Here is a 23,818-nt window from a genome sequence, read left to right as displayed (position 1 = left end):
TTCCAGTCCAAACGTTCCCTATCTTGTAGTCAAGAGGAGAAAGAGTCACAGTTTGATAGAGCTGATGCGAAACAAGATGAGCTCTACTGTGACGTGCTAACCGACCAGTTTTCTCGGAAGCGTTACCTCTTCTGCGTAGATGATCATGGATCTTATTTTTTGGAATCCAAGAGAAACGAAGTTAAACTAAAAAATTTGAAAGATTTTCAGCCGAATGAAATTCCAAAGGGTGCAATCATCCTCGACAAAAGCGAGTGCGGCGTAGGATTGTTGGCCTTCGACGACAAGGGAGATATTTGTCCATTATTTTTCCCCCAAAACTTGCTTGGTAAGTATTCTTCATTTGATTATAGAATTACCTTCGACACCTTGTCTTTTGAAGCAAGATTAACACCCCGGTGCTCGTGTGCAGTATGAAGATCCCAAAGCACCTTGCTCTGATCAATCTAACTAAGTTGATCTAACTTAGTTTGCAGCCTGGGGTGTATATTTGGTGAGACACTGAATGGGACATTGAATGAGCTAACACAAATGCTTTTACATTTCAAGAGTAAACTTACAAACCATCGAATTCAACATGCACAACCAACATTTTGAAGTTATTAAGTGACTCAGAAATACTTCTGATCATTTGGATAACTTTTCCCATGTTAAATGCCTAGTAACAATGGCATAGTTTTCACGATTTCAGTACAAGATGAGCCATGTGTGTAAGAAACAGAAATAGCCTTTTCTTGCCTCGTAAAGAACCAGTTTATCCATTTATTATATTCTACAATCCAATCTTCATATCCATGACATATTTTAAAAGTTAAAGGATCCAGTTTTTAAGGTTTTTTTTTTGTAATTTTAATTCTCCCATGTGTGAAGTATTTCTTGTAATGCAACCACATGGATGTTTGCAATGGGCAAATAATGGAAATTTTGACTGAGAAAGTGACCCTATAAAGTAAAATTGGTACATAGGAGTAGTTAACAGAAAATACGCACAGAGTACTTCGTCGCACAGGTTTAGCTGTTCTGATTTTTTTTTGGATTATCAGTGTGATGTAATTTTTATTTACATTTAACAACTTTGAAGATTCCAATCAACAACATCCTGTCAGTGGTTCATTTAATAATAATCCAAACCAGCCTGAAGGAAACTTGTTCTTAAAGGAAGACAACCTTGAAAGTTCAGGTAAATATGGTAAAGATCAGGCAGAAGGTCAGCTGGAAAGAGAAACGCCCAAAACATCAGAGTGCCAAGAATATGAAAGACAGAGTAAGAATGTCTTTTTTCAATATTATCTAACCTTGTCTGACCTGCCACAACAAACACCTTTTAAAATCCAATTCTTTCACTTTTCTTAGTGGCTTCTGTTGTTACTTTATCAAGCACCTTGCTCCAGCCCCAACTTTCCTAGCTTTTCTGAAACTTCAGCCAGGTTTCCTTGGTCTTATAGAAATTTTGTCTAATCAAAATAATTTCACATGACTTCTAATTGCTATTTAGTAACTTATTACTACATCATGAATGCAACTTAATAACTAATACTTACAAACATAAGTTAATAATTTGTGATCGTGACAAAATAACTGGAAATGGAGAGTTTTTAACTAATGACAGCATATAAGAAACTTTTGATCATGACTTTACATCTTAGGATCGGCACATTTAACTTGCAATCCCAAGTTACAAAAGTCTTGATGACACAAGTGATGTATCCTATATAAGCCACGTGAACGCTGGTTAAACCGGATTTTACTTGGGATAAACCCAGCATAGTTTTATGTGAAGACAAAAAAATAAAATAGCAAAACCACACACACGCAAAACATGCCTCCTTAAAATCACCATGAAAATATCTCATTTGCTTTTTTTTTCCCTTGAATGTAAAATTTTTATCTCTCTCTGTTACTGACCTCATATTTAGAGTCTGTCAAACCAAAGCTGTTCATTATAGTAAGAATTTGAGTTATGTTTGCATCACATACAAATTTCACATGATAATTATTAAGAAATCTTATGAAATAACTTCCTTGAGAGGATATTAGAACTTTCATCCACAGGAGGACTATAAAATGCATAATGCAAACAATTTTTGTTGCAAATGTCACCAACAGAAAGTAATTTTACTTTGTCAATCCCATTCACCTGTACAAGCTTTTTGCAACAATGCAAATTTTCCTGAAAATGAGACACAAGAGGACAATGCTGCGAACAACCAAGGACAACCAAGAGGTTGTGGGGATGGTGAGGAGGAAAAAACCTCAGTTACGCAAACACCAACATCAGGCTGAAGAATGTTCAGCTGTGCAAGAGAGTGAAATTGATGGTGAGAAACAGCAAAGCACTCAAATCAAACCTCCAATCAAGAGGTTATGTAGTGAACCACAAGCCACCAATGAGAGGCCAAGAAAGACCTAATAGGTCACTCAGTGAGAGGGGTCACATACCGTTAAGACAAGATAGTAAATATTCAACCCTCTGTGTGCTTCTTCATTGTACCTCTTGAAAGCAGCTATGATCTGTATGCAAAAACTTCACTGAGATACCAATAGTTTTCACATTCAATGATGGTTCTTAATGTTGCTAATTCCTGTGGCCTTTTTTCCTCCAACCCCATAATCTGCCAATTCACATGAGCCTTTGATGCTTAATAAAATAAATCAAGTTCAGACTCACAAGTACTCGTTCCGTAAAAATATGTAATCAACAAAGGTTCAGGTTTGAAGTATGTAGTTAAAACAATATTGTATGACATTGCAGAACAAGATCCCCAAGTGGATAATTACGCCAATGAAGATGCTACACAAAATCCCACATCACAGACCAGGATTCGCACATTAGCAACCCAAAATTCTCATCATGATCAATTCTCTGACCCTGATTGTTTGCGTGGTGATGAAGGTAGAAAGTTGTCAATACTTTGATAATTTCTTTTTTTTATCAACATCTAGAAGTAGCATTTGTGTAGATGGCCCTTATCCAGTCCAAGGAGGAAAATGTTGTTCAGGTTCAAAATGACACAGATGATCACATGGCTAAAATATTGAAACTCAATAGTTTATTATTTCTGCTGTCTTTTTACCACCTTATATCGACAAATCTAAAAATACTAATTCTCTAAAGTACCATGGCCAAAATCAGCTTTGGAAAATGGGAATTTGACAAATGGTCTGAAAAAGTATATTTTCCATCCAGAGGTAATTTAGTAATATATTCTTTTTTGTTTTGGATTTGAGACTAAGCCTGGTGATCTTAGCACCTTCGACCAAAGACTAAACCTTCCAAAAATAATAATGATGTAATGAAAAACCCAATCTTTGTTCTTATTTTTGAGTGCTTTACATTCTTTTTGCTTGTAATATAGGTACTCCTTTTTCTAAGACAGTTATGGATCCCACCCCCGCTGAGCACAAGCCAACTCTTCGAGAGAGACACAGCAATTCCCAGCATGGGATGGATAGAATTGCATCAATGCAAACTGATGAGGTCTCCACAGAGAAGGAACATGTCTATGCAGGTAATTTACGCGCAGTCCACTTTGTAGTCATTCTTTAGAAAGTTCCCACTAAGAGTCATGCATAACATGGCAAACCCAAATAATGCTGCATAGGAGACTATCAGAAACGGATAAAGACACACATGCCCAAAAATCTTTTTTGTGGTTACTGGCATCTGAAAAGCCTGTAACCACATTATGCTATTGGGTAAGAAGGTAAGTTAAAGAGAGATTTCTCAGAAACATTTGGAGCAGTCTCCCAAGAAGGACTAATAAAGTTTTTTTTAATTGATTTTCACAAAAAACACACAAATTTTGATTAAATGCTTCCCTCCATTTACACTTAGCATACATGGTTGCATAAATACCACATTCCAATGAAACAAAATTTTGAGTTGACACTGGACATTGCTCATGTGGTGCTAAAGCCATGAAAACAGTCAAAGCCTAATATTGGCTGATTAATCTTTTTCTGTGACTATATGACTATTTTCTGTGACTATATATCAACTAATGGCATCCACTGCTTCAAGTCTTTATAATTTCTCTCAGTAAAAAAAAAATTCCAGCCTCCAGTCAAGAAATGTTTTGATTAAAGCTTAAATTAATACTCTTTGATTCAATATCACATTTTAGAAAAGATTTGAAGTTGGCACCAACATACCCACTCAAATTTCCCTGTAACATGTTTAAACAGTAACTACATGTCCTTTCGGGGTACCTAAATTTTGTTTTGTTATGTTTTTCCTGTTCTTTTCTTAAAGTTTGCTTTTTGTTGAATTTAAGGTATGAATACTTTTAATTTTTCTAATTGTCATTTTCAGGTTCATATGTAGAAAAATTAATCCTCAGAAAGGAACTCATCATGGATCTGCTCTCCCTCTATTTGGATAGATCAATCTATCCAAAGTTCAGAAGTGCTCCATCATTGGCAAAACGTTGGGAACATCTTGCAGACTACTGCAAAGTAGATGCTAAAATAAAAAAGCAGTGTGGGATCTCTGCTCATCTGAGCCCAAGTGAAGCTATGTTTAAATACTTGTGCCAATCTGAGGAGTCAATTAACGTTGGAAACCTGAAAAAGAACCTCTTGGAAATTTCAAGGAAAGATGTTCATGATGAGCTGGCAAACAATCAAAATTTGCTTGGTACAAACATAGCTTCTTGCACACTTAACACACAATGACCGTGCACTGTACTCTTTGAATTAACCAAACATTCAAGTGTTGCTTATTTTGCATGAAAGCAAGACTGTAGTAACAGAAGCTGTTGCATCTATTTCTTTTCCTCTGTTTGATGCTAAAATAGGAAATCTTTGTAATGATTTTCATAATTGTTTTCCAGATGATGACAATATGAATGACCTTTGTGATAATCATCCAGAAACATTGCTGAACATTTGTTTACACCTTGATGACAATCGCTCTGTCAGGTATTGGTATCACTTAGGACTCAAGATAGGTATCAGTGGTGAGATACTGCGGAGCTTTAAAGGTCCCTCTGAATTTAGCCCAAGCAGTGCAATCTTAGAAAAGATTGCAACTCTGAAGCCAAAGCTTCCATTAATGAAGGTGCTAACGGTTTTGCAAGAGGTGGAAAAGTGGGTGCCAGGCATATCCAATGTGCTGAGTGATTTAGGTAATTTAAGAATGGAATTTAAACATAGTTCTCATTTAATAATATAGTAGATATTTTACCTACAGGGGAGTGTCAACATTTGATAAGACAACTAATTCATATAATTCCTGCTTCTATTTTGAATTTTTTTGGTTAATGGGTAAATAAAACTTGCCTTAGGTTCTCTTTGAAACATTGCGAATCTCTCCTTTGCTAACAATACAATAGAGAAAAATTGAGAACACAAACAGTTGTAGACATCCTGTAGTGCTCACAATTAAAATTAAAAAATCAAGTTGATTGCATAGGGTTTAAAAAGCAGAGCAGATGGTACATCCTGAAAATAAGCCATGTTTCATAGAAAGACTTTATCTTGGTACACATGAACACATTCTGAACAAGTGAAGGACTCTATCTACATGTAGCTTTTTAACCAGCATGATTGTTTGTCACATTATAAGATGGTTCTTAGTTCCTCAGACTAGTACAGTATTTTGTATGCGAGCTACAAATAAGAGAAATAATTATGATCATGAATAGTTATATGAAAATCAATCCTGTGAACTGTGGATTAGGAAATTAAATATGAAAGTGATCTTTGCAGTAATGAACACTACTACGAGCAGTATTGAAAATAAGGCCTGAATTTTTTCAGGCCTTATTTAGTTAGTAAGTGCCATAATGATTCGATTTAGCCCTTGGGGTGCTTATTTACTTTTGGTACCTCAAAGAGGGAAGGTGCCTATTCAAAACAGGTTGCTTATTGGGGACAGGGCGCTTATTGACGAAATCAAGACAGCACAATCTGAAGCAAAGCTTTGATGTTTATTTGACTGAGGGTCAAAAATACTGGAAAATGGACTTGTTGTCCCTGGATCCTTTTCTGCTAGGATGACTATAGCCAAGCTATTGTCCAAAATTTTAAGACAGGATCTTTCATTTGAAGGACCTTTGCACTCATGCAGACATCATAGTTTGTTGTGAAGCTTTAAACGAGCAATAAAAGGAAGATGGACCATGGTTGATCTCAATTCTGTACATGTACTCTAACAATGCTTTTCCAAAAACAGATTGAGGGCGTTTATTGGAATAGGAGCATTTATTGGAAAAGGGGCACTCATTAGAATAAGGGGGGCTTATTAAAAAATGAAAATTTGAGGGTGGTGCTTATTGGACAGAGGACACTAAATCAAATCCTTACAGTGTGCAAGCAGGGTTGCTTTTATATTAAATCAGAGAAATGTCAGAAAACGCTTCATTCTAACTTATTAGAATGAACACAAACCTAACTTTTTCTCACAAATTCAGCTCTTTGGCTACTATACATAAATGAGGTTTACTGGAAAAAATCAATTTCCTTTAAGAGTATTCTTGTAGATCCACCTGCTTCATTTACAATAAATAATTTAAATTGATCTTTGCTTCAGCTGTAGATTCAAGTAATACAATTCAGACCTTGCTGGATAAGTTTGAAGCTGTTGAGAAACTAACAGCTCTCTTAGATCTTGAAGAAAGAGCCTGGATGCACTTTGGTTCTAAGCTGGGAATGGAAAGACTACAATTAAACAGTCTAAGGGAAGAAAGTCCACCAAGCCCTACAAAATTGCTGATGAAACACATTGTTGCTAAGAAACCAGACCTCACCATGAGTTTTTTCCTGAGAGCCCTGAAAAGCATTGAACGCTTTGATGTCATAACTGAGCTTGAAAAATTCTTTGTTGGTAAGAATATAGTTAACTTAAGGATTAACCATAACTCAAGCTTAAAATCACAATTTACATTAAAATTTTGTTGGATTAGGCAAAATCCCAACTGGGCCTTAACAATTAGGGCATGCAATTAACAGTCCCTAAATAACACTTGATCAATATACAACAAGATTCAAAACTGCTTAGATGAAAGTTTTCAAATGGGCATTTAATTATTCATTATATAGCTTTAACTCTAAGCCATGTATGACAAAGTCATGATTATGTTTTACGACAAAAACTCTTGTCAAGTCTTTTGCATTGACATCAAAATAAAGAGTGAGGTCACTCTGACAGACTCAGCTCAGCAGTGGTGGTTATTGTCAAAAAAACTTAGTTACATTTAGAGGCAGCTGAAATGTCAAGAATATAGGAAGAATTCACCATAAAACTGATCTTTTATTAAATCTTACATTTTTTTTCATATTTCAGCCAAAGATATAGCTGACATATTAAAGGGTGAAGAAGACTTCACACAATAAGATAACATCACTCTCCTTTATCTGCTTTAATTAAAATCAAGACAGAAAGGTAATTTGACTTCAATTGTCTATGGTAGTTGACAAATTGACTAATTGAAAGTCAAATTGTGTGTTAACATACCAGAAGGCAGGGGGCATGCGCAAATGGGAAAATGACAACATGAACAAATCAACTCAGCAGAAGTTGAATTGTGCATCAATGTACTGGAAGTAAAAGGGCATGAGCAACTGAACCTTCCTTGTTCTTAAAACGTAAAACAGCTGGAAGTCAATTTGCAGAGGAAGATAATACAGATAAACCTTCATCCAATCTTGACTCGATTTGACTTGACTCATCTTTAGTTAAGTCCATCCATAGCAAGTTGCAGTATATTTTATCTCAGTATGACTGGTTGACTATAAAGAAGTCAAATCATCTGATTTGAGTTGAATCAAGTAGATTTGACAACATTTGACTCCATAGCAGGTTGCCGAATCTACAATTCGAGTTAAATTGAATTGAGTTGACAACCTTTTCAACCCTCCCTGTTAGAAACTTAATGAATATATTTTAAGTTTTTTTCTAGTAAGACATGTTTACTTAAATTGAGATGAGTTGTTCAATTCGAGTTGATAGGAGTGGCTTCGACAACATTTTCAACCCTTATCATTAGCCATTTTCTAAGTGTCTTAAATATTGATGTCCGGTTTGACATTTCCACCTCAAGAGCGACGGTTCATTCAGATTTCTGGTATCACAAGATGACTTAACTGCAAATTGACTTCTGGTAAGTCAATTCATAAACTGCCTTTTTGCTAATTTTGGGGTATTAATTGGAAAACCCTCAGGTAGTGACTTTAGAAATATATAATCTAAACCCATAGCTAAATGGTACACAGATTGAAGACTTGGAGAAAATGAAATAGGAAGAAATGATAGTGACACCAAATATGGTTCAGTCAATAATTCAGTTCAGTCATATCTACATAATTCATTGAGAGGAAACCCATCACAAGTAGAAAAACTTCAGATTTTGTTTTGTTTGTTTGTCAACCTTTTTTACTAAGAATACCCTGTACCGGAAAGATAGCGGTGTTACAAATTAATACTAGTCCAGAATGATAGAAGAGAAGAACAAAGCATAGAAGTAGTTAAAAAAAAAAAAAAAGAATAGGTGGACATCAAAGCTAAGAGAAGAATTAAAGGAAGACTCAAAAAACAGTTTTAGAGGACAAATTCATATAAGCACAGTTATGCTGTTGTTGAAATGTGATAATGTTATGCTAAAACTCTTTCTGGGTTTTATTTTGCCAATTTCCATATTTGTTGTTTTACTTTGTCATAAAGAATAAAAGATAGGTTCTATAAGGAAAAAAGAAAATGAAACTGCATTGAAAAATGTCAACAAAAAAAAAGCTTCAACCACAACAACACACAATAATAACTAAAGCAACTTTGTAATTTTGATAGTTTGTACCTCTCTTCTTCAATTCACATTCATCAGAGTCACATGTAAGATTAAGTGAGTGTAATAATATCCAAGTAAATCCATAGATTATGTATCAGTCATTACATCTTGGAAAACATGGCAATGGGACAAGTTGCCCAAACCTATTACTAACAGGCAAACTTTATTAAGATCTCACCTTCAATCCTAGATTCCTGTCTTATAGATCGTTAATCTTGTTATTTCTTTCAAGCCTTCTCATCTCCAATAGTCACATCTGGAGAATATAAAGAAGTACAAATTGAACATAAAGTTGTAGGGTCAAATTGAATGATAAATACACAGTAGTCCCATGTGGAAAAAGATCAGCCTGATCTCAAGGCAGTAAAATACTTAGATCCATGTTATATTTTAAAATATTGATATAGAACACTATGTTGATCTGCAACTAACTGTTGTTGTGTTGTATTACAAAGATGAGGTGTCCACTGGTGCACTAAATATTGATAGTTGAACTATTATCCAAACCTAGCCATTATAATTAGTGTAAAATTTTATCCTTGCCTTTTTGTATTTTCCAAAATTATCTTTTTTATACTAGCTCATTCTAACTGTAAAAAGCTACTTAAAAAGTTGAAAAAAGCTAGTCAACACATCAGCCACTTAATCACTTCAATGCTTCTTCATACAATCATTCTTGATTTAAAAATCATGTTTGATATATGTCAGCACATAGTCTTGTAGTTTAATAAATGAAAAAAAAAATTAAATGAATATTTTGTATGTTCATCACTTGTATAATCTGTTGTTCAGGTGACCATTATAATCATAGTGACTGCACGTGAAATAGTATGTGTAGCTGGCAGTTTTATAGATGCTTGGAAGCCCTGACTAGCAATGAGCCATAAGAGACTTGGGTTAGAAAATTGGAGAAGGTGTTTGAAGGGGTGGTACTCAAAATTAAATCCACCAAAATATATTGGTTGGTATCTCCAGTTAAAGCTTTTTTCTTCCTTTTTTCTGGCTAAGCCACACATATTTTCATCTAGACACCAATAAAAGCACTTGATAAGGACATCATATCAAAAGTAACCTAGGACACCCAATCTTTTGAGTGTCTGCCTTGTCACCTAACCATTTGGACTGCATTTTAGTGAAGTCATTAATACATTCATGGGACTGCTTCATAGTTGCAGTTAGTTTCAAATTGTCACTATGGGTCCAAAAAAACCCACTGTGGGCTTGCAAATTAGGATAACAATTAGCAATTTTGTACTAATGGACTACAATTCAAATTGAAATCAAACTAAATTAAGTTATTTTGAAGACAGGTTGGATGCTTGAATCACAACTGAATTTGGCAACTTCTATGACCTCCTTGGGTCATAAGTTCTCTGCAGTACCCGTAGGTATTTGTTTGTAGGACATAAAAAACCCCTAATTGCGTAAACAGTCCTTATTGAGTTATTTTTTTGTGTTGGTGCATTTGGTGGTAAATTGCTCACTCCAGGCACATAGTTGCAATAGGGTATGTATCTCACACTAATCAGAATGTTGGATGAGGGTATTTATCTCCCACCAATCAGAGCACAGCATTGAAGTATGATTGCACCAATCAGTGTATTGTCTCTCATGCCAATCATGTCATGAAATTAAGGCACCTCAATATGTTGCCATCAAATTAACCCAACATTGACACACACCAAGAGTGACATTTTAATAAAGAACTGTGAGCTCATCTACCCAGAGCTCACATCTCTCTGTTCCTCATGATGACTCTGTCACTATGATCTGTTGTGGTTGGAAATATTATCAGGGAATTTTTCTACCATTTAAAATGTGTTCTCTGTACAGTTTCTTCACTCAATGCACATGCCATCTGCTTAAGGCCTAACACTAAATTACCACTGGATCATTTGTTTTGGGAGGGCCAGTTTTGCTGACTCAGGTAAAAACTGCTATGTTAAACTGCTTTAAAAAGTTTTCCATAAATTACATCTTGTTTTTAAATGGTACTTTCCTAAAAAAATTACTTTACTTTCTCAGAAGAATGCCATTTTTCAGTAAACAACCTAAATTTTATGACATAATCCTTATCCACTGCAATAATTTCACTTGGAAGTAAATGCTATGGTAAGTCAATTTTCCACACAGTTCTCATTTGCTTAAACATTTTCTATCAATCAAATTCATTGTCAGTTACCTTAAATGACTCCCCACCTGTCAATTCCTTGTAAACAACCTGCATTTTATCATGTATTCCACACTCAAAGTAGCCAACAACCAAATAGCCAGTAACCAAATAAGGAGCCCACATGAAAGCCTTTCAAATATAGTACTATTTTCTTCATTCAATTTATTTTCACTTGTTTGAGGAACAGAGACGACAAAACATCTTCAGGTAGAGGCTTTAGGAGATAAAACACCTTCTTGGTTTGCCTTCCACAGCAAAATTATATGGAAGAAAAATTTTAAGGCCACAAGCTGTAACTGAATAATATTGATTCTGTCTCTGATGAAGAAACGGTATTAAGCAAAGTCTTAGGCTGTGAGGAGGCCTTTGTCTACACTTGTCATGCAATAGGAGAAGAGAGTGTGTTGTGTGACGAGACCAAACAGTAGCTGTGAAGGAGACAACAGGAAGTGTGGCATCAATAGCAACACCGTAAAATACCTGTGCCTAAATTCATTTCAGATAAATTGGATGGGTTTTCTTCGCTCTCTATTGAATAATATTTTCTCTGGCATCTTTTGAAAGTAAATGCCCCTTTTCTTTTACAAAAATGCAAACAACATTTACTTGGTGTCTCATTTCCAACCAACCATCCAAAAAAAATAGTTTTGGTATATGTAGCATGCCTATGTTTAATAGATTCGTCTTTACGACAACGTAATTTTCCTCTTTCCTTGGTAATTACTTAATTATGGCTCCACTTTAAAAGCGCATAACTGTTTGCTGAGGTGCTACAATCATGACAAACACCTTGACAAGAACGTAACCGACTTTCCGTATGATCCCAATTATCAAAAACTAAGGGCCATCACATTTAGGGAATGTGACGCGGGGTACGGAAAGATTTACGGGTACCAACGTACTTTGCCAAAACAAAGCAGTACAGCCAAAGGTCAACTATAATTATTACTATAATTGCTTTCTCTTAACAAATTGTGTGTATGATGAAGTATGAGGTTCCACTGAAATCTTGCCATAGAATTTTCGAAAGTGTCCTCAACTAGTGGTTAGCATGCAACTAATAGATTTTATTTACACTAATTTTATGTAAGTTATTATTACCACCAATGACCTAACGCGTGTTGCATACCTTTGGTAGCATGTGAAGTTAACGATGTCAAACAGTCAACAACGAATGAAATGATGGATGTTCGATAATGAGAGTTCTATCCGACTCTTCATCCCAGTAACCAAAAGCCTTTTCGATTTGTAGAGATATGCAATGAAACGAAGCGAGTCACATAAAGGCGAAGAAGGCGCGATCCTCGACTCTTCTGATGCTATATTTGTTCAGTTGAGGTCTGGGTTCTACATCTACGCACAAGAAACTGTTAGCATGGTGGGAATGGTGCTAGTAGCTGGAGACAAGAATATCAATTCATTATGATTGATATTTTCTTAGTAGAAAGAAAAGAGAAAATATATCGGAAAGATTTCCTGCTCCGTAGAGTTTTCCGTATTGGTCGGAAGCAACCGAAACAGTGTGGGGTGAAGTTGTGGGCTACATATATATATATATATAAACCACACAATGATGTCAATGGAGTCAAGTACCATCAAACTCAAAATTCCAGTCCACACTCTGTCACGATAATAACTTTGATGACTTCCGTGTCTTTTGATCATCCCTTTTCCCTTGATGAAAATCATTGATTTCCTGGGCTTCCACAGGGTGCGAAGAGGCAGAGGTATGTGAACTATCCAACTGATAACTAAACTAAAATTTTATTGTGCAGGAAAACTTGCTTGTTATGAAAAAGACTTTAGAGATTGCAGACGAGGATATTGTCACTCCCATTTATGCAGGGGTCACCATATAAAAAAAGGTTCTTTTTAGCTTGAGTACCGCATGTGAGCCGTAGATAGTTAGACGTGGGCGGCAAAGGGTTGGGCGTGACGCGTGATAGGGCCAATTCGTGAATTAATGAACCACTTTGAGGCATGATTTGCTACAAAAATATTTGTGACCAATGAATTTTTCTTTCAGTTCGTGAAAACCACATGATTTCCTAAGAAAGAGAGCAGCTCGACTTGTAGACTTATTTCCATGTTCTCGTCAGTTGAATCGGGTTCATAATATCATAAATTATATTATAGAGGTTCGTTAACCATACATGTCCAATACACACGAGTAGATTCCCATTCCACTCAGAACCTGATACGCCTATTGGAATTATAAGACACTTTAATTTTTGAAGCATGCTTTCTCTGATGGAACCTATCTGTGTGCACTGGACGACCTTCAATTTATGTTCGAAAAACTTTTTATTTCAGTTAACAATAATATAGAAATTGTGTTGTCAATGCCGTATTCTGACCCTCTCTTTGCCTCGTTATGCACAGCTAACCTCTATTTCATGGTTAATCTCTCCAACGGGTTATCTGGTTATTTCGCGCGGGCGACCGCTGAAAACGTACCACTGTATTTCCCGGGAAAACGAATGCAATCATACCCTACTCTATAAGAGCCCTACATCTATTTTCGACAAGTTTTACATGTAAAGTATTTCATTACTTTTATGTATTTATGAATCAAATCCACGTGACATATCTGTAAATGTTGATTGATCTTGATTACTCCGTGAGATGCCTGTGGCATACCACGGGAAAAATCCGGCTTGGTTTCTTTTTCTTTTCATCGACAATTTGCAAAGCTAGCCAATAGGAACGCGTAAAATCTTTATCGATTTTTATTTTATGTAAACATTGGCGGCTGGAATGATTAGAAGCGAACGAAAATAATCCTCTGCTTTTCTCATAGAAGAAAACCTGTGGAATTCATTTCTGCATATCTTTTATTTCACTCAGTCAAAAAAATAGCGGTTACATTAAAGGCGTTCTGAGGTAATTTCCTTCCGAGGCAGAAAACTTATCAGATAAAAGCTGGAAAAAACCGTTTAAACGAAGATCACTGCGTTACATTGCAAATGTATATTGAGCTACTGTGAGGCAAAAAGAGAAAATAGTGGAATTCGGCTTGTGCAGGTGAAGTAAGATTTGGACTCCAGCGGCGAATTTTCCAAACGGAAATTCGATAAACGCGGAATACCATTTTGTGCTGTTTTTGTATTCCAGTTATACGTGAATTATTCTGCGGAGTTGGATGTATACCATAATTGTGGATCTCCCCGTGATTTTCCGAAACCTTGGCTTTTGAAAAAAGAGCCATCTTGCATTGCTGCAAGACCAATAATTACAAGTTGACAAACATGTTTCATCTAGAGATGAAGTAATTTATGTACGAAATGGCCATAGGTATTCTTTGATTAGATAAAGGAGATTGTTGAATTTATTTGACATGTTGTGTTGCTTTAAACGATTTCTTTTTTGGGTGTGTGCTGTTTTGCCTTACACTATATTCATTACTTTAGGTTGTGTTTTTTCGAGGGAAGTGTACGTTTTTGTGTGATTGACCATGAAATATGTATTTAAATCTACCGATGAACCTCTCACCTTGCGTAAGGTTTATTTCGAAATTAACATCGCACCAAGGTGTCAAAATATCGCAACATTAACGAAAAATCGCAAGAAAATAACTCAGTACAGTCTTTTACTTGTACCAAAGTGTATATAGCCTGTTAACGTACTTACTGACGTTTTTGATAAACAACAGCGGAGATGGAAATTGTTTTTACCGAGCAGTTGCTGTTAGGAGGGATGAAACAGGTGATGAGACGAGGAGATCAGAAGGTGGAGTTACAGTTTGTTCCAGAAAAATCCAAAGGTTTTTGAGCTGCCACTCTTCGCTATTTTCAGTTACAAAAACAGTCACGGTTTCTTCAACACTAAAATTTTCTACAATGATTTCTTCGGCTGATCTAACTGACTAATCATGGTAGTTTACTGTAACTGCACAATTCCTTTTAATGCTACGCTCAGTAGCCAACGCATCCCACGGAAACGCCTTTAGGCGTCTTGTTCTCTTTAGATCTAGTTCATCTGTACAATACAAAACGGGTAGCAATTTCAAAGCGGATAATCGAAAATATCCTAAGCATTAATTTGAAAATTTTACAGATTCGAAAACAGGTTGACTACAAGAACAAATTTCTTTGGCGTCAACCTCATTCGATCCTAGAAGTTCGAAAATTTTATTAGTCTAGTCGAAACTCAGTACTCATAAACGTTGACGCTGGAACTGATTCTTCATCGATTACTGAAATGAATTCTGCAGGAAGAAGCGTAATTCATCGCCGTTTTCGTTAGTAATTTAGCTAATTCATTTCCTGAAATATTGCTCAGACCTTAACAAGCTCTCCCTGTGGCTTCTTTCAGTAACCCAAAGCAACTGCTACGTTCAATAATGAGTCAATTCCTACGAGTAAAATTTTTTTTGTTGAATACTAAACTTCATGAACAATGGAATGGACTAAATTTTACAAATATGTGTTTTGTTAACAAACCAAAGAATTATTGTTCAAATAAATAACATCTAAACATCAAAAACGGAGGAAAGATGTCACAAAGATCAAAGGTTCGGAAGTTTGTCCACGGGAGTAGTAAAATGGAAGTCAGTCGGAAAAAGTTCTGCTGCACGTAGATAGATAAGTCTGTACGATTGACGAATCGTAACGTCCGCTACACCAGCGATGTCACCGATTTCTACAAAGGAAATACAAACGCAATCACGTCAGGTAATCGCAAGCATGTCAGAGCCGATGTGTCGTGTTTAAGGATGCCAGAGAAGCTGTGCTGATTTCCAAAGTTTTGCCTCTAGCACTTACTTTCAGCTCGAATCAAATGGCTAACAATCAACATTGCATGTTAGAAGAATTTTTGATTGGACGTCTTTGACATCGCCAACTTTCCGCGCTTCTGCCGCTGCTTACGTGTATTTAATTTAAGTTCTGATTGGTCCCTTGTGATACGTTCTTTCCGTCTGATTGACCCCTGGTGTCAATTTGGTTTACGACATCCAGTCGAAAAGCGTTTTACCGTGAAGTAAATATTACTCCCTAGCATATAGGATTCTTACAGATCCAAGGTTACCTCTAAAATTTCGTTAGATTTCAGTACAGCTTAGTCCAGAAATATTTAATGAACATTTATTAAGAACAATAGAGAATTCAAACCTTTCTGTGATCTCTTTTCCTCAGATGCTTGAGACGCCATGTAAATTGCAGCAGCCGCCACTGAAATGGGACTTCGACTAAAGGGAAATAAAAGAAATTAAAATAATTGGTTATAGGAAAATAGGAACAACGCCATAACCACCGCAGGGTTTGTTCAAAATAGTAGAGAATTAACAGATAAAAACTGGTTTATCCGTGCAAATAGTATATAGCTTCTTAACCCTTTAACCCCTTAGAATGACTGGCATCTAATTTCTCCTCACCATACCACCCCTGAATCAAACATTAAGGTCAGGAGAATTAAGGAACTGATTACCGACGAAAGAGGTTCTTGATTGTTTGACAAATTTTTCATGTCTGCATCTTAGAGAACAGTATGGAGAATATACATACTGATGTTAGAGTGTAAAGGGTTAAATAAAAGACAACGAAGATAATTGAATTCAATCTCGAACTCGATTAGCATTTATCTTTAAGCCCTAAGAATAATTTCAAAAATTCATTTCTCGCTACGATATTCTCTTCTGTCACTCGCAAAGACTTGTTTTGGAAATCTAAACCGCGTAGGGGATAATTCTGCGCAAACAGCTTACATACTTCCCTACCAACATCAATCTGTATCATAAACGAACGTTGAGTCAGTTATAATGAAGACTTACCCCGGCACTAAATCCAAGTCAACCGCCCTCCGTGCGATATGTGTAGCAGCCTTTTGTACATCAGGTGGAAGACCAAGATTGGAACAAAACCTCGACTAGCAAAGATCACAAGCCGAGAAAAATTAATTAACTATGGACAAGCACTGTAGTTTGTACTGAGAGTTTATTTCATTTTCAACTCCGAATATTGAATTTCTAGTGTTCTGATTGGTGCAATCAACCTGGTTATCGGCTCATATACCGAGTCACCTCTTACTGAAATGCTTTGCGCGAACTGTTGCGGTGCTGAAAAAAGCTTCAAACATCCAAACGTTCGAGGTTTGATGAATTTTAATAAAAAATGTCGTTCCATTCACACTTGCTGGATACGAGATTGATAACAGCCAATTTACCATCTCATCTCCAACACACGCTCATGGAAAAATTGTTAAATAGGCAGAAGGAGCGCGTTGATTGGCTGATCAGTGAGCTTACACTAAACTGAGTGGAGGTCTATCTCATTCAAGGAAGAAATAAAGAGAAAAGGAAGAGGGAAGTTTTGACAGACTGACTGTAACGCTGCTCCGTCAATACTTGTTTTGTCTTACATATTTCTCGGAGAACGGGGATGACAGAAATCCTAAAGAGAATTCAGTTTCTTAAGGTAGGTGAGTCAAGGTTCGTTACATAATCTTGCCTTTCTGAAGGCAATTTTTTCGAAACTAATTTTCTTTTCCTTTTCTCAGCTCAGGGTTATGAGTAAAAACACGTGGAAGGACTTCCTCCATGTTCTCAAGGTGTTTAAACTCACCATAAAATCTGCTGTTGTTATGAGGTCCACACTTGTCTCCAGGGCCTTAAGTATCAGTTTGAAACAACGGCCAATTTCCTTTTTCGAAATTTTGCTGATAGCGCAAATTTCTGTGGAATACAAATTTTCGATTTGTCGCTAAAAAAATCATTTGCGAATGAGCAACTTGTGTGGACAGACAGGGGCGTAGATATGATTATTTAAAGGGAGGATCACACTGTGTCAAACAGAGGGTACTCACCAGTTTTTGCCGCTTTTTTTTTTTATTGTGGGTTGTATGCTTAAAAAAGCTTACAAACGGGAGAGGTGGGGGTTACGGGCACCCCAGACTTCCCTAGCTACACCCTTGTCCCTTGTATAAGCTTCTACTTTCAATTTGGAAAGTTAACAAAGAGTAATTATCATTTAGACTGCTATCACTATGTTCACTATATCACAAGGAAGCGAAATCTTGTTAATTATACATTTGACTCTGACAATTACTTGTTAAATCAAACAATATTCCCAGGTTAATTCTTTAAGCCTCGTGACGTTTTTGCTTGAGAATGTATCGATGCTGTTAGAGAAAATCTATTTTCGTCAATCCAGGCTGATACATACAGACTAATCGTTTTACCTTTAAATGTCCTAGGCACACCCTCTTGTCGACAGGCAATGTACAAACAAGCAGAAGCAATGGCATCATTACTTCTCCCTTTTAAACTCTTTTGTTCATGAACTTGTTTAAACAATTGATTTGCCCGATCCTAATGAACAAGAGAAATCAGCAATAAATTACTTTCTTCAATTGAGAGTTAGGAATGAAACCATTTCAAATAGGACACAAATAAACCTCACTACAAAAGCCACTTAATATAATGATCAGAACTTAAAAAGCTCTTGGATCAATATCAGTATGTGGGCAATTGCCCACCTACCCCTCCCCTAACCCAACAACAGTCAATTGATAACAAGTTAGGGTTAATATTGGATTAGGGGAAGGGCAGGTGGGCAGTTGCCCAGATACTGATATTGATCCAAGCTCTCAAGTTTGAGAAAATAATTTTTCCAGTATATAGGTCAAACATCATCTTCTGATTGGAATTTGCCTGCACTAACGGGTATGTTAAGTATGATAAATTAAGAATTTTCAAGAAAATGAGGAAGTCACAGCCACTCTTGAACCTTTTCAAGCTACCCTCTTGATTCATTGGCTTTCTTGAAAGGAACCTGGGAAGCCTGTTCCAAGCGCTCCATGACAAAATGGCAGTATTATGGTATGAGAAGGCAACTTGAAATTAAACTTGGAAAAAATGGAGTGGGCAACAAGAAGAGCCACAGAAAAGAATGCTCTTTTGTTTTACACATCATTACCTGTCACTCCACCGGTACCACTGTGCTGCTGCTTAATAACTGAATTACTGGAGGAGAAATTTTTATATGCTAGAGGCCTTACTTTTGGACTACTGGTAAACTGTCAGCACCTTAATTTGAAATACCCCACAGATGGATTTGATTGACTTGGTTTGAACAAAATGGCTTACCACTATTTTCCTGGGTAGATTTATCCTGTCAGCCATGATACCAATTTCTCTAAAAGCATTCATGAGACTTCTGTCCGAACCAGTCAACTAAGTTTAATGAATGCGGAGAAGAAAGAAATGAAAAAATGTTAAAGGGCCATACTGAATTCATGAAGCTTCTACAGTCCTTAACTGTTGATTGGACCTTGATGATGGTATGGCAAGGATGAATTAACATTGCCCTGTAATTTCAAACAGAACTCACCCCGCCTCTATTGTGATATTTGGAGTATCCATCTGTTTCACTGTTTCCCACTGGGACTCTTTCAATGATTGTTGACAGATCTCCTCCACCTAATAATGGATTCTAAAAAAAAGAAATTTACCATGTATGAGATATTTTCATTAAAGATCAAGGTAAACCTGGTATTACATGGGTTTTGCTTTACTTTGCCGCATGATTTGTCTAGCAAACTTGTACCACCATTTCAATTATTCAGAAGCAAAACTAAAGCATATCATGACTTGCTCTTTTACATTTTCTTGCCCTTCAGGCAGTTAGCTTATTTTCATTTGGGGTTCTCATAGCCTCCTTTTGAAATTTCTTTCCCTCTCATTGCCAAAATATCAATTGTATCAACAATATGGCTTCTAACCCTAACTTTATACTGAATAATTTTTCATCACCCACTTATAATGCAAGACATTAAACTACAGACTGCCTGTCAAAATGTAGAACTCTTGCTGCTTTGCAGTCTCCAAAAAAGAGTCCAATCATGAGCCATTCCCATGGATTATGATCTATAGCTTAAAAGCTATGCTTGCGCCAATCAAATTTGAAAATGGTCTTTAGCATACCAGCAACATTTAGTGTAAAAGTAATTTCCCAATCAAAAAACCATTCTACTATCATTCTCATGTGATTATAATATGCTGTCTTACCTGTGCTGCTCCAACACGAGAGGGATCACTGGTAGCCTTCTCATTACTAAATGTTCGCCATTCTGAGCCAACATCAACCACTCTACATAAAAGGAGAAAAAAAAAGCCAAAATAATAGTTAAACTAAAATTATTTTAGCCCAGTTAATGTATACATCCCTTTGTTATAAGCACAGTTTTGACCTCCTGTAAAACCACAAAGTATGAGAGACAATTGGAATAAATGGAATGATGCAGTTTATTATGTTGATAAGATGCCTCACTTTCATCATAATCACAAACAAATTTTGAAAAATTTGTAACAAAATAATGAAATATTTTTTTGATATCTCAGTGCATTTAAATATTTTTCTGCACTATAAATCAGCTGACTAAGAGAAGCTAACATGCACAGGATCACCAATGCATAAGTTGCTAGCATGCTTTGATGAAATGAAGGAAAACAAAGGGGGAGGGGTATTCTTTAGATTCAGTGTGATGTGATTGAATGGTATCAGCCTCTGTTGCTTTGAAACACAATATTCCAATATAAAATATCCCTCTCTCAATTTAATTTGCTGTAACTTCCTTGTATAGCAGATGACGTCAGCATAACACCAGATCACATGCTGATGCGCTAGGAATTCTCTCGAATCGATATTAACCGCTTTGCAGAGTTTTACTTTAGTCACAACAACGATGTTTTATTACTTGGAGGAAACATTAAAACGTTTCTGATTACATAAAAAGATACACATGAAAGCAAGAAATAGCAACGACATGAAGGAACAGATTTCGAAGTAGGAGTGTTTCCTAAACTGATCCGATAAGAAGACACGTTAACTCAAAATTATCAGCGAAGGTTCTATCATTCCTTTCGCTCAATTGCTTTGAGAAATAAAGGAAGCATTAAGGAATCTACGGCTCTCTTAGAGAGTAACAAAAATGTAGGTATGACGACAGTTATTGATTTTATAATATTTTTAAGCTTACCGATCTCCGACAACAAGACCGCATTCAGAGCAAATCATATCTCCCGCTCGATAATCTTCGATCAACGGAGCCTCTGGATGATGAGAACATTTTATCGTCTGAGAGCTGAAACGCGAGCGAAATAAAATTAAAATTATGAAGCAAGTCCACTGCCGTAAAACAAACCACGCAGAAGCGGGATAAAATCATTTAAATTGCTTATAATCAAGAGAGGGCCTGACTAACCTACTAGCCATCGCTCTCGTGTCAATACAAATATCTAGCTGAGGTACCGCGCAATTTATACATTTTCTTACCGGATGTGACGTAATGGAGGAAGCCGATATGCTATTTTTGGTGGTCAGTTTTTAAGCGATCCCGTGTACCTCGAGGAACCTGCTTTGTTGATGGAGATTCGCTGACGATGGCTCAAAATCGGTTGTCGAATGTGACGGTGGAACAAGTTAAAGGTGACATAATCATTTAACTATATTTTGGTTTTATCAGTACAATCTTTCAAAGCTGTAAATGAGATGTCTTGCTAAATACGGCCTCTGATCGGCTCGTTAAGTCATTTTGCTTAGTTTACGTCCCTGTTAGCTATGTAAACTACTTCACATAGTGATCGGAAACGCTTAGAATGGTGTCAGCAGGTTATGATTTTTTTCTATTTGAGTGCTAAGTTAAAACATTCATGATCACATGTTCCAAAACCGAGCGAAATCGTGCAGGTAGGAAACAGAGCCTGAGGACTAATTATATGCTAAGAGGGTAAAGTTTCCGCACAGCCCCATAATATTGTAAAACAAATCTGTTTTCCCAAGGGCAATGTATTGTTTTTGTCGTTGTTTTCTCTATTCAAGAACTGAATACATAATGTGGTATGAGGCTATACTTCCACTCAGTCTTCCACTTCCAAAGCACTGTTCCCTTTGGTAAAAGGGGATACCGATGAGTGTTTAGGTATCATTATCCTAAACAATTGTGTTATCCATATTATTCAGCTGCTATGAAAGAAATTTTAGAAGCATTTGACAAGCCACAAAACAAAGCTAAAATGCAAGAAATTGAACAGGAGGCTCATAGTGATTTGGTAAAGCTGCTTCAAGAACGACTGCCATTTGCTGCAGAGATTCAGAAAGAGGTGATTAAGTGTCATGGCTTCTCTGATGATGGAGATCAAGGTAACTCTGTAGTAGCTTCCTGGGAAATGGGTAGTGGCAGAAATGGAAAAGAAAAAAAAAGGCACTTTCCTCTGTTACCCTTTAGTCACTTGGTCCATTTCCACCCTTACCTCCTAATCACCAGAAATGACATTCACTAGATTGTCTTCAGAGAAAAATTTTTTTGTTAAGAAAAACTGCCAGCCAGGTCAATTAATCCTGAATCTTAAGCACTAATCTACAGGAAGTGCAAATTAAAGTTTGGGAACTATTAAAGTTGCTCTGCATAGAACCATAGTATTTATGTGCATTTTGTGCTAGAAATCAAACATTGAGTGGTTGATTGGAATAGATATAGATACATATTTAAAATAAGTCAACTAAGTGGTCTATTGATTTGTTTCTGCTTTAGGTTCTCTGACATTTACTCATGCTATCAAGTTGTTTGAAAAAGAGGATGAAGAAATTGCCTCCATGGCAGCTGATCTGAAGATGAAGTTCATCCCACCCCTTCCACACCCCCCTCTTTTTGTTCCTAGGGATGTCACATGACAAACTTCAAACCTCTCATTGTAGAATATTCTTTTATTACAATCAAATGGACTACTCATTTGAAGAAATGTCACTGGGTCAAGGTGTTTCATGTCTGTTGTTAGTTTAGGTATGGTACAAGCCATTTTTGAACATGAAATCCAGTTACATCTATAGTTTCAAATTATGTGTATTCAATAGAATTATAAAAGTAACCTTTGGTGTTGTGACTTCACTGTTTAAAAAGCATAAAAGTGACAACTGCCTGAAATGAGCTGCAGTTTGACTTTAGCTTGATATAGGCCAAGCATACAGGAGTCATTGCTACAAAGCCTTTTCTCCCCAAGGAGTGACAAAAAAGGAATTTTTCCAGACAAGATCAATTCATGTTCAAGCAGAGAGGTGATGAGAAACTAAAATATCAACTATCAGATGTTGTTTAAAACTCAGAGCCAAAATTTGAAGGAATGGTGAAAGGGTTAACCATGCAAACTTGTAATGACCATTGAATTCACAACTTGAATTAATAAGAGTGCTTTAGCCAGTGAACTGGGATTGGTCTAAGATCTCTGCCAAGAGTTGTTAAAACATGATGAAAAAACAATAAAACAAAACAAAATGCTTGAACTACCACTAAGTACATTTATGTATAGATAAACAGATAGGGTAAATGCCCTGCCTGAGATGTGTTTCATTATCAGTGTATAAACAATAGCCTCTTTTTGAAGCAAAAAATATACATGGATATTTGTCCATGAACATTATGTGTTCCAAGATGCAAAATATGTTCGGAGAGAGAAGCTAGAGGAAAACTGTGAGCTTCAAAGAACAGATAATGTCCAAGGACAAATTAATATATGAGCATATTTTTGCACCAAATATAGGCTAATGTGTGTTCATTATCCTTCAAATATTTTGTAACCCAAATGAAAAATGTTTACAAACAGCTTACTGTTTTGCTGCATGGGATGTTTCTTCTAAGTGTTTTCTGGTACAACTTTATGACCAAATAAATGTTTCCCTTTTTCTGTAACACATCATGAATTAAATTTTAAACAAAGACTTATCATAGTGGACGTAAGGTTTAAAAATTGGGGAATATCACCTGAATGATGACCTCGGATATCCCCCAGTTTTAGCTGGTGAATATTTCTGGTCAAATGATGTGTTTAGACTAATGCATGTGAGCAAAAATATTCAATGAGTCATAAATA

The 23,818-nt window shown here is 36.2% G+C and overlaps 3 protein-coding genes and 1 long non-coding RNA gene across 6 annotated transcripts in view; 2 read left to right on the top strand and 2 right to left on the bottom strand.

Moving 5' to 3' along the window:
- The window catches only part of LOC131775736 (uncharacterized), a 10,028-nt gene extending 506 nt beyond the window's left edge, over positions 1-9,522 (top strand). Inside the window, exons 1-9 of one of the 3 annotated variants that reach the window (XM_059091866.2) lie at positions 278-328; positions 1,082-1,264; positions 2,147-2,318; positions 2,753-2,893; positions 3,357-3,509; positions 4,313-4,636; positions 4,833-5,126; positions 6,533-6,826; positions 7,286-9,521. In XM_059091866.2, the coding sequence (XP_058947849.2) occupies positions 1,187-1,264; positions 2,147-2,318; positions 2,753-2,893; positions 3,357-3,509; positions 4,313-4,636; positions 4,833-5,126; positions 6,533-6,826; positions 7,286-7,335 (1,506 nt within the window). In that variant the 5' untranslated portion in view covers positions 278-328; positions 1,082-1,186 and the 3' untranslated portion in view covers positions 7,336-9,521. Of the gene's footprint in view, positions 329-1,081; positions 1,265-2,146; positions 2,319-2,752; positions 2,894-3,356; positions 3,510-4,312; positions 4,637-4,832; positions 5,127-6,532; positions 6,827-7,285 lie in introns of all 3 variants that reach the window. The other 2 variants (XM_066165067.1, XM_059091879.2) reach the window with 2 other exon arrangements.
- Positions 1-12,264, bottom strand: part of LOC136280209 (uncharacterized) — a 13,349-nt gene extending 1,085 nt beyond the window's left edge. The window contains exons 1-2 of the long non-coding RNA XR_010717188.1: positions 12,086-12,264; positions 8,962-9,039 (exon numbers count right to left, since the gene is read on the bottom strand). This is a non-coding gene — a long non-coding RNA (uncharacterized lncRNA). The remainder of the gene's footprint in view (positions 1-8,961; positions 9,040-12,085) is intronic.
- Positions 12,265-13,902: 1,638 nt separating this feature from the next.
- Positions 13,903-21,194, bottom strand: LOC131795691 (transcription initiation factor IIB). The gene is made up of 10 exons (XM_059113291.2): positions 21,157-21,194; positions 20,932-21,036; positions 19,961-20,042; positions 19,284-19,385; positions 19,040-19,126; positions 18,133-18,262; positions 17,517-17,626; positions 16,727-16,821; positions 16,068-16,144; positions 13,903-15,597 (listed from the first exon to the last, which is right to left on the bottom strand). Exons 1-10 carry the CDS (start codon positions 21,165-21,167, stop codon positions 15,464-15,466), a joined length of 933 nt encoding a protein of 310 aa, XP_058969274.1. The 5' UTR covers positions 21,168-21,194; the 3' UTR covers positions 13,903-15,463.
- Positions 21,195-21,275: 81 nt separating this feature from the next.
- Positions 21,276-23,814, top strand: LOC131795689 (protein C10). The gene is made up of 3 exons (XM_059113289.2): positions 21,276-21,380; positions 21,915-22,094; positions 22,486-23,814. The coding sequence occupies exons 1-3, from the start codon at positions 21,335-21,337 to the stop codon at positions 22,623-22,625; spliced, it is 366 nt and encodes a 121-aa protein (XP_058969272.2). The 5' UTR covers positions 21,276-21,334; the 3' UTR covers positions 22,626-23,814.
- Positions 23,815-23,818: the final 4 nt, after the last annotated feature.

The sequence above is a fragment of the Pocillopora verrucosa genome, chromosome 4 (assembly GCF_036669915.1).
Source record: "Pocillopora verrucosa isolate sample1 chromosome 4, ASM3666991v2, whole genome shotgun sequence".
Taxonomy (NCBI): Eukaryota; Metazoa; Cnidaria; class Anthozoa; order Scleractinia; family Pocilloporidae; genus Pocillopora; species Pocillopora verrucosa.
This window is presented reverse-complemented; position numbering and strand designations above follow the sequence as displayed.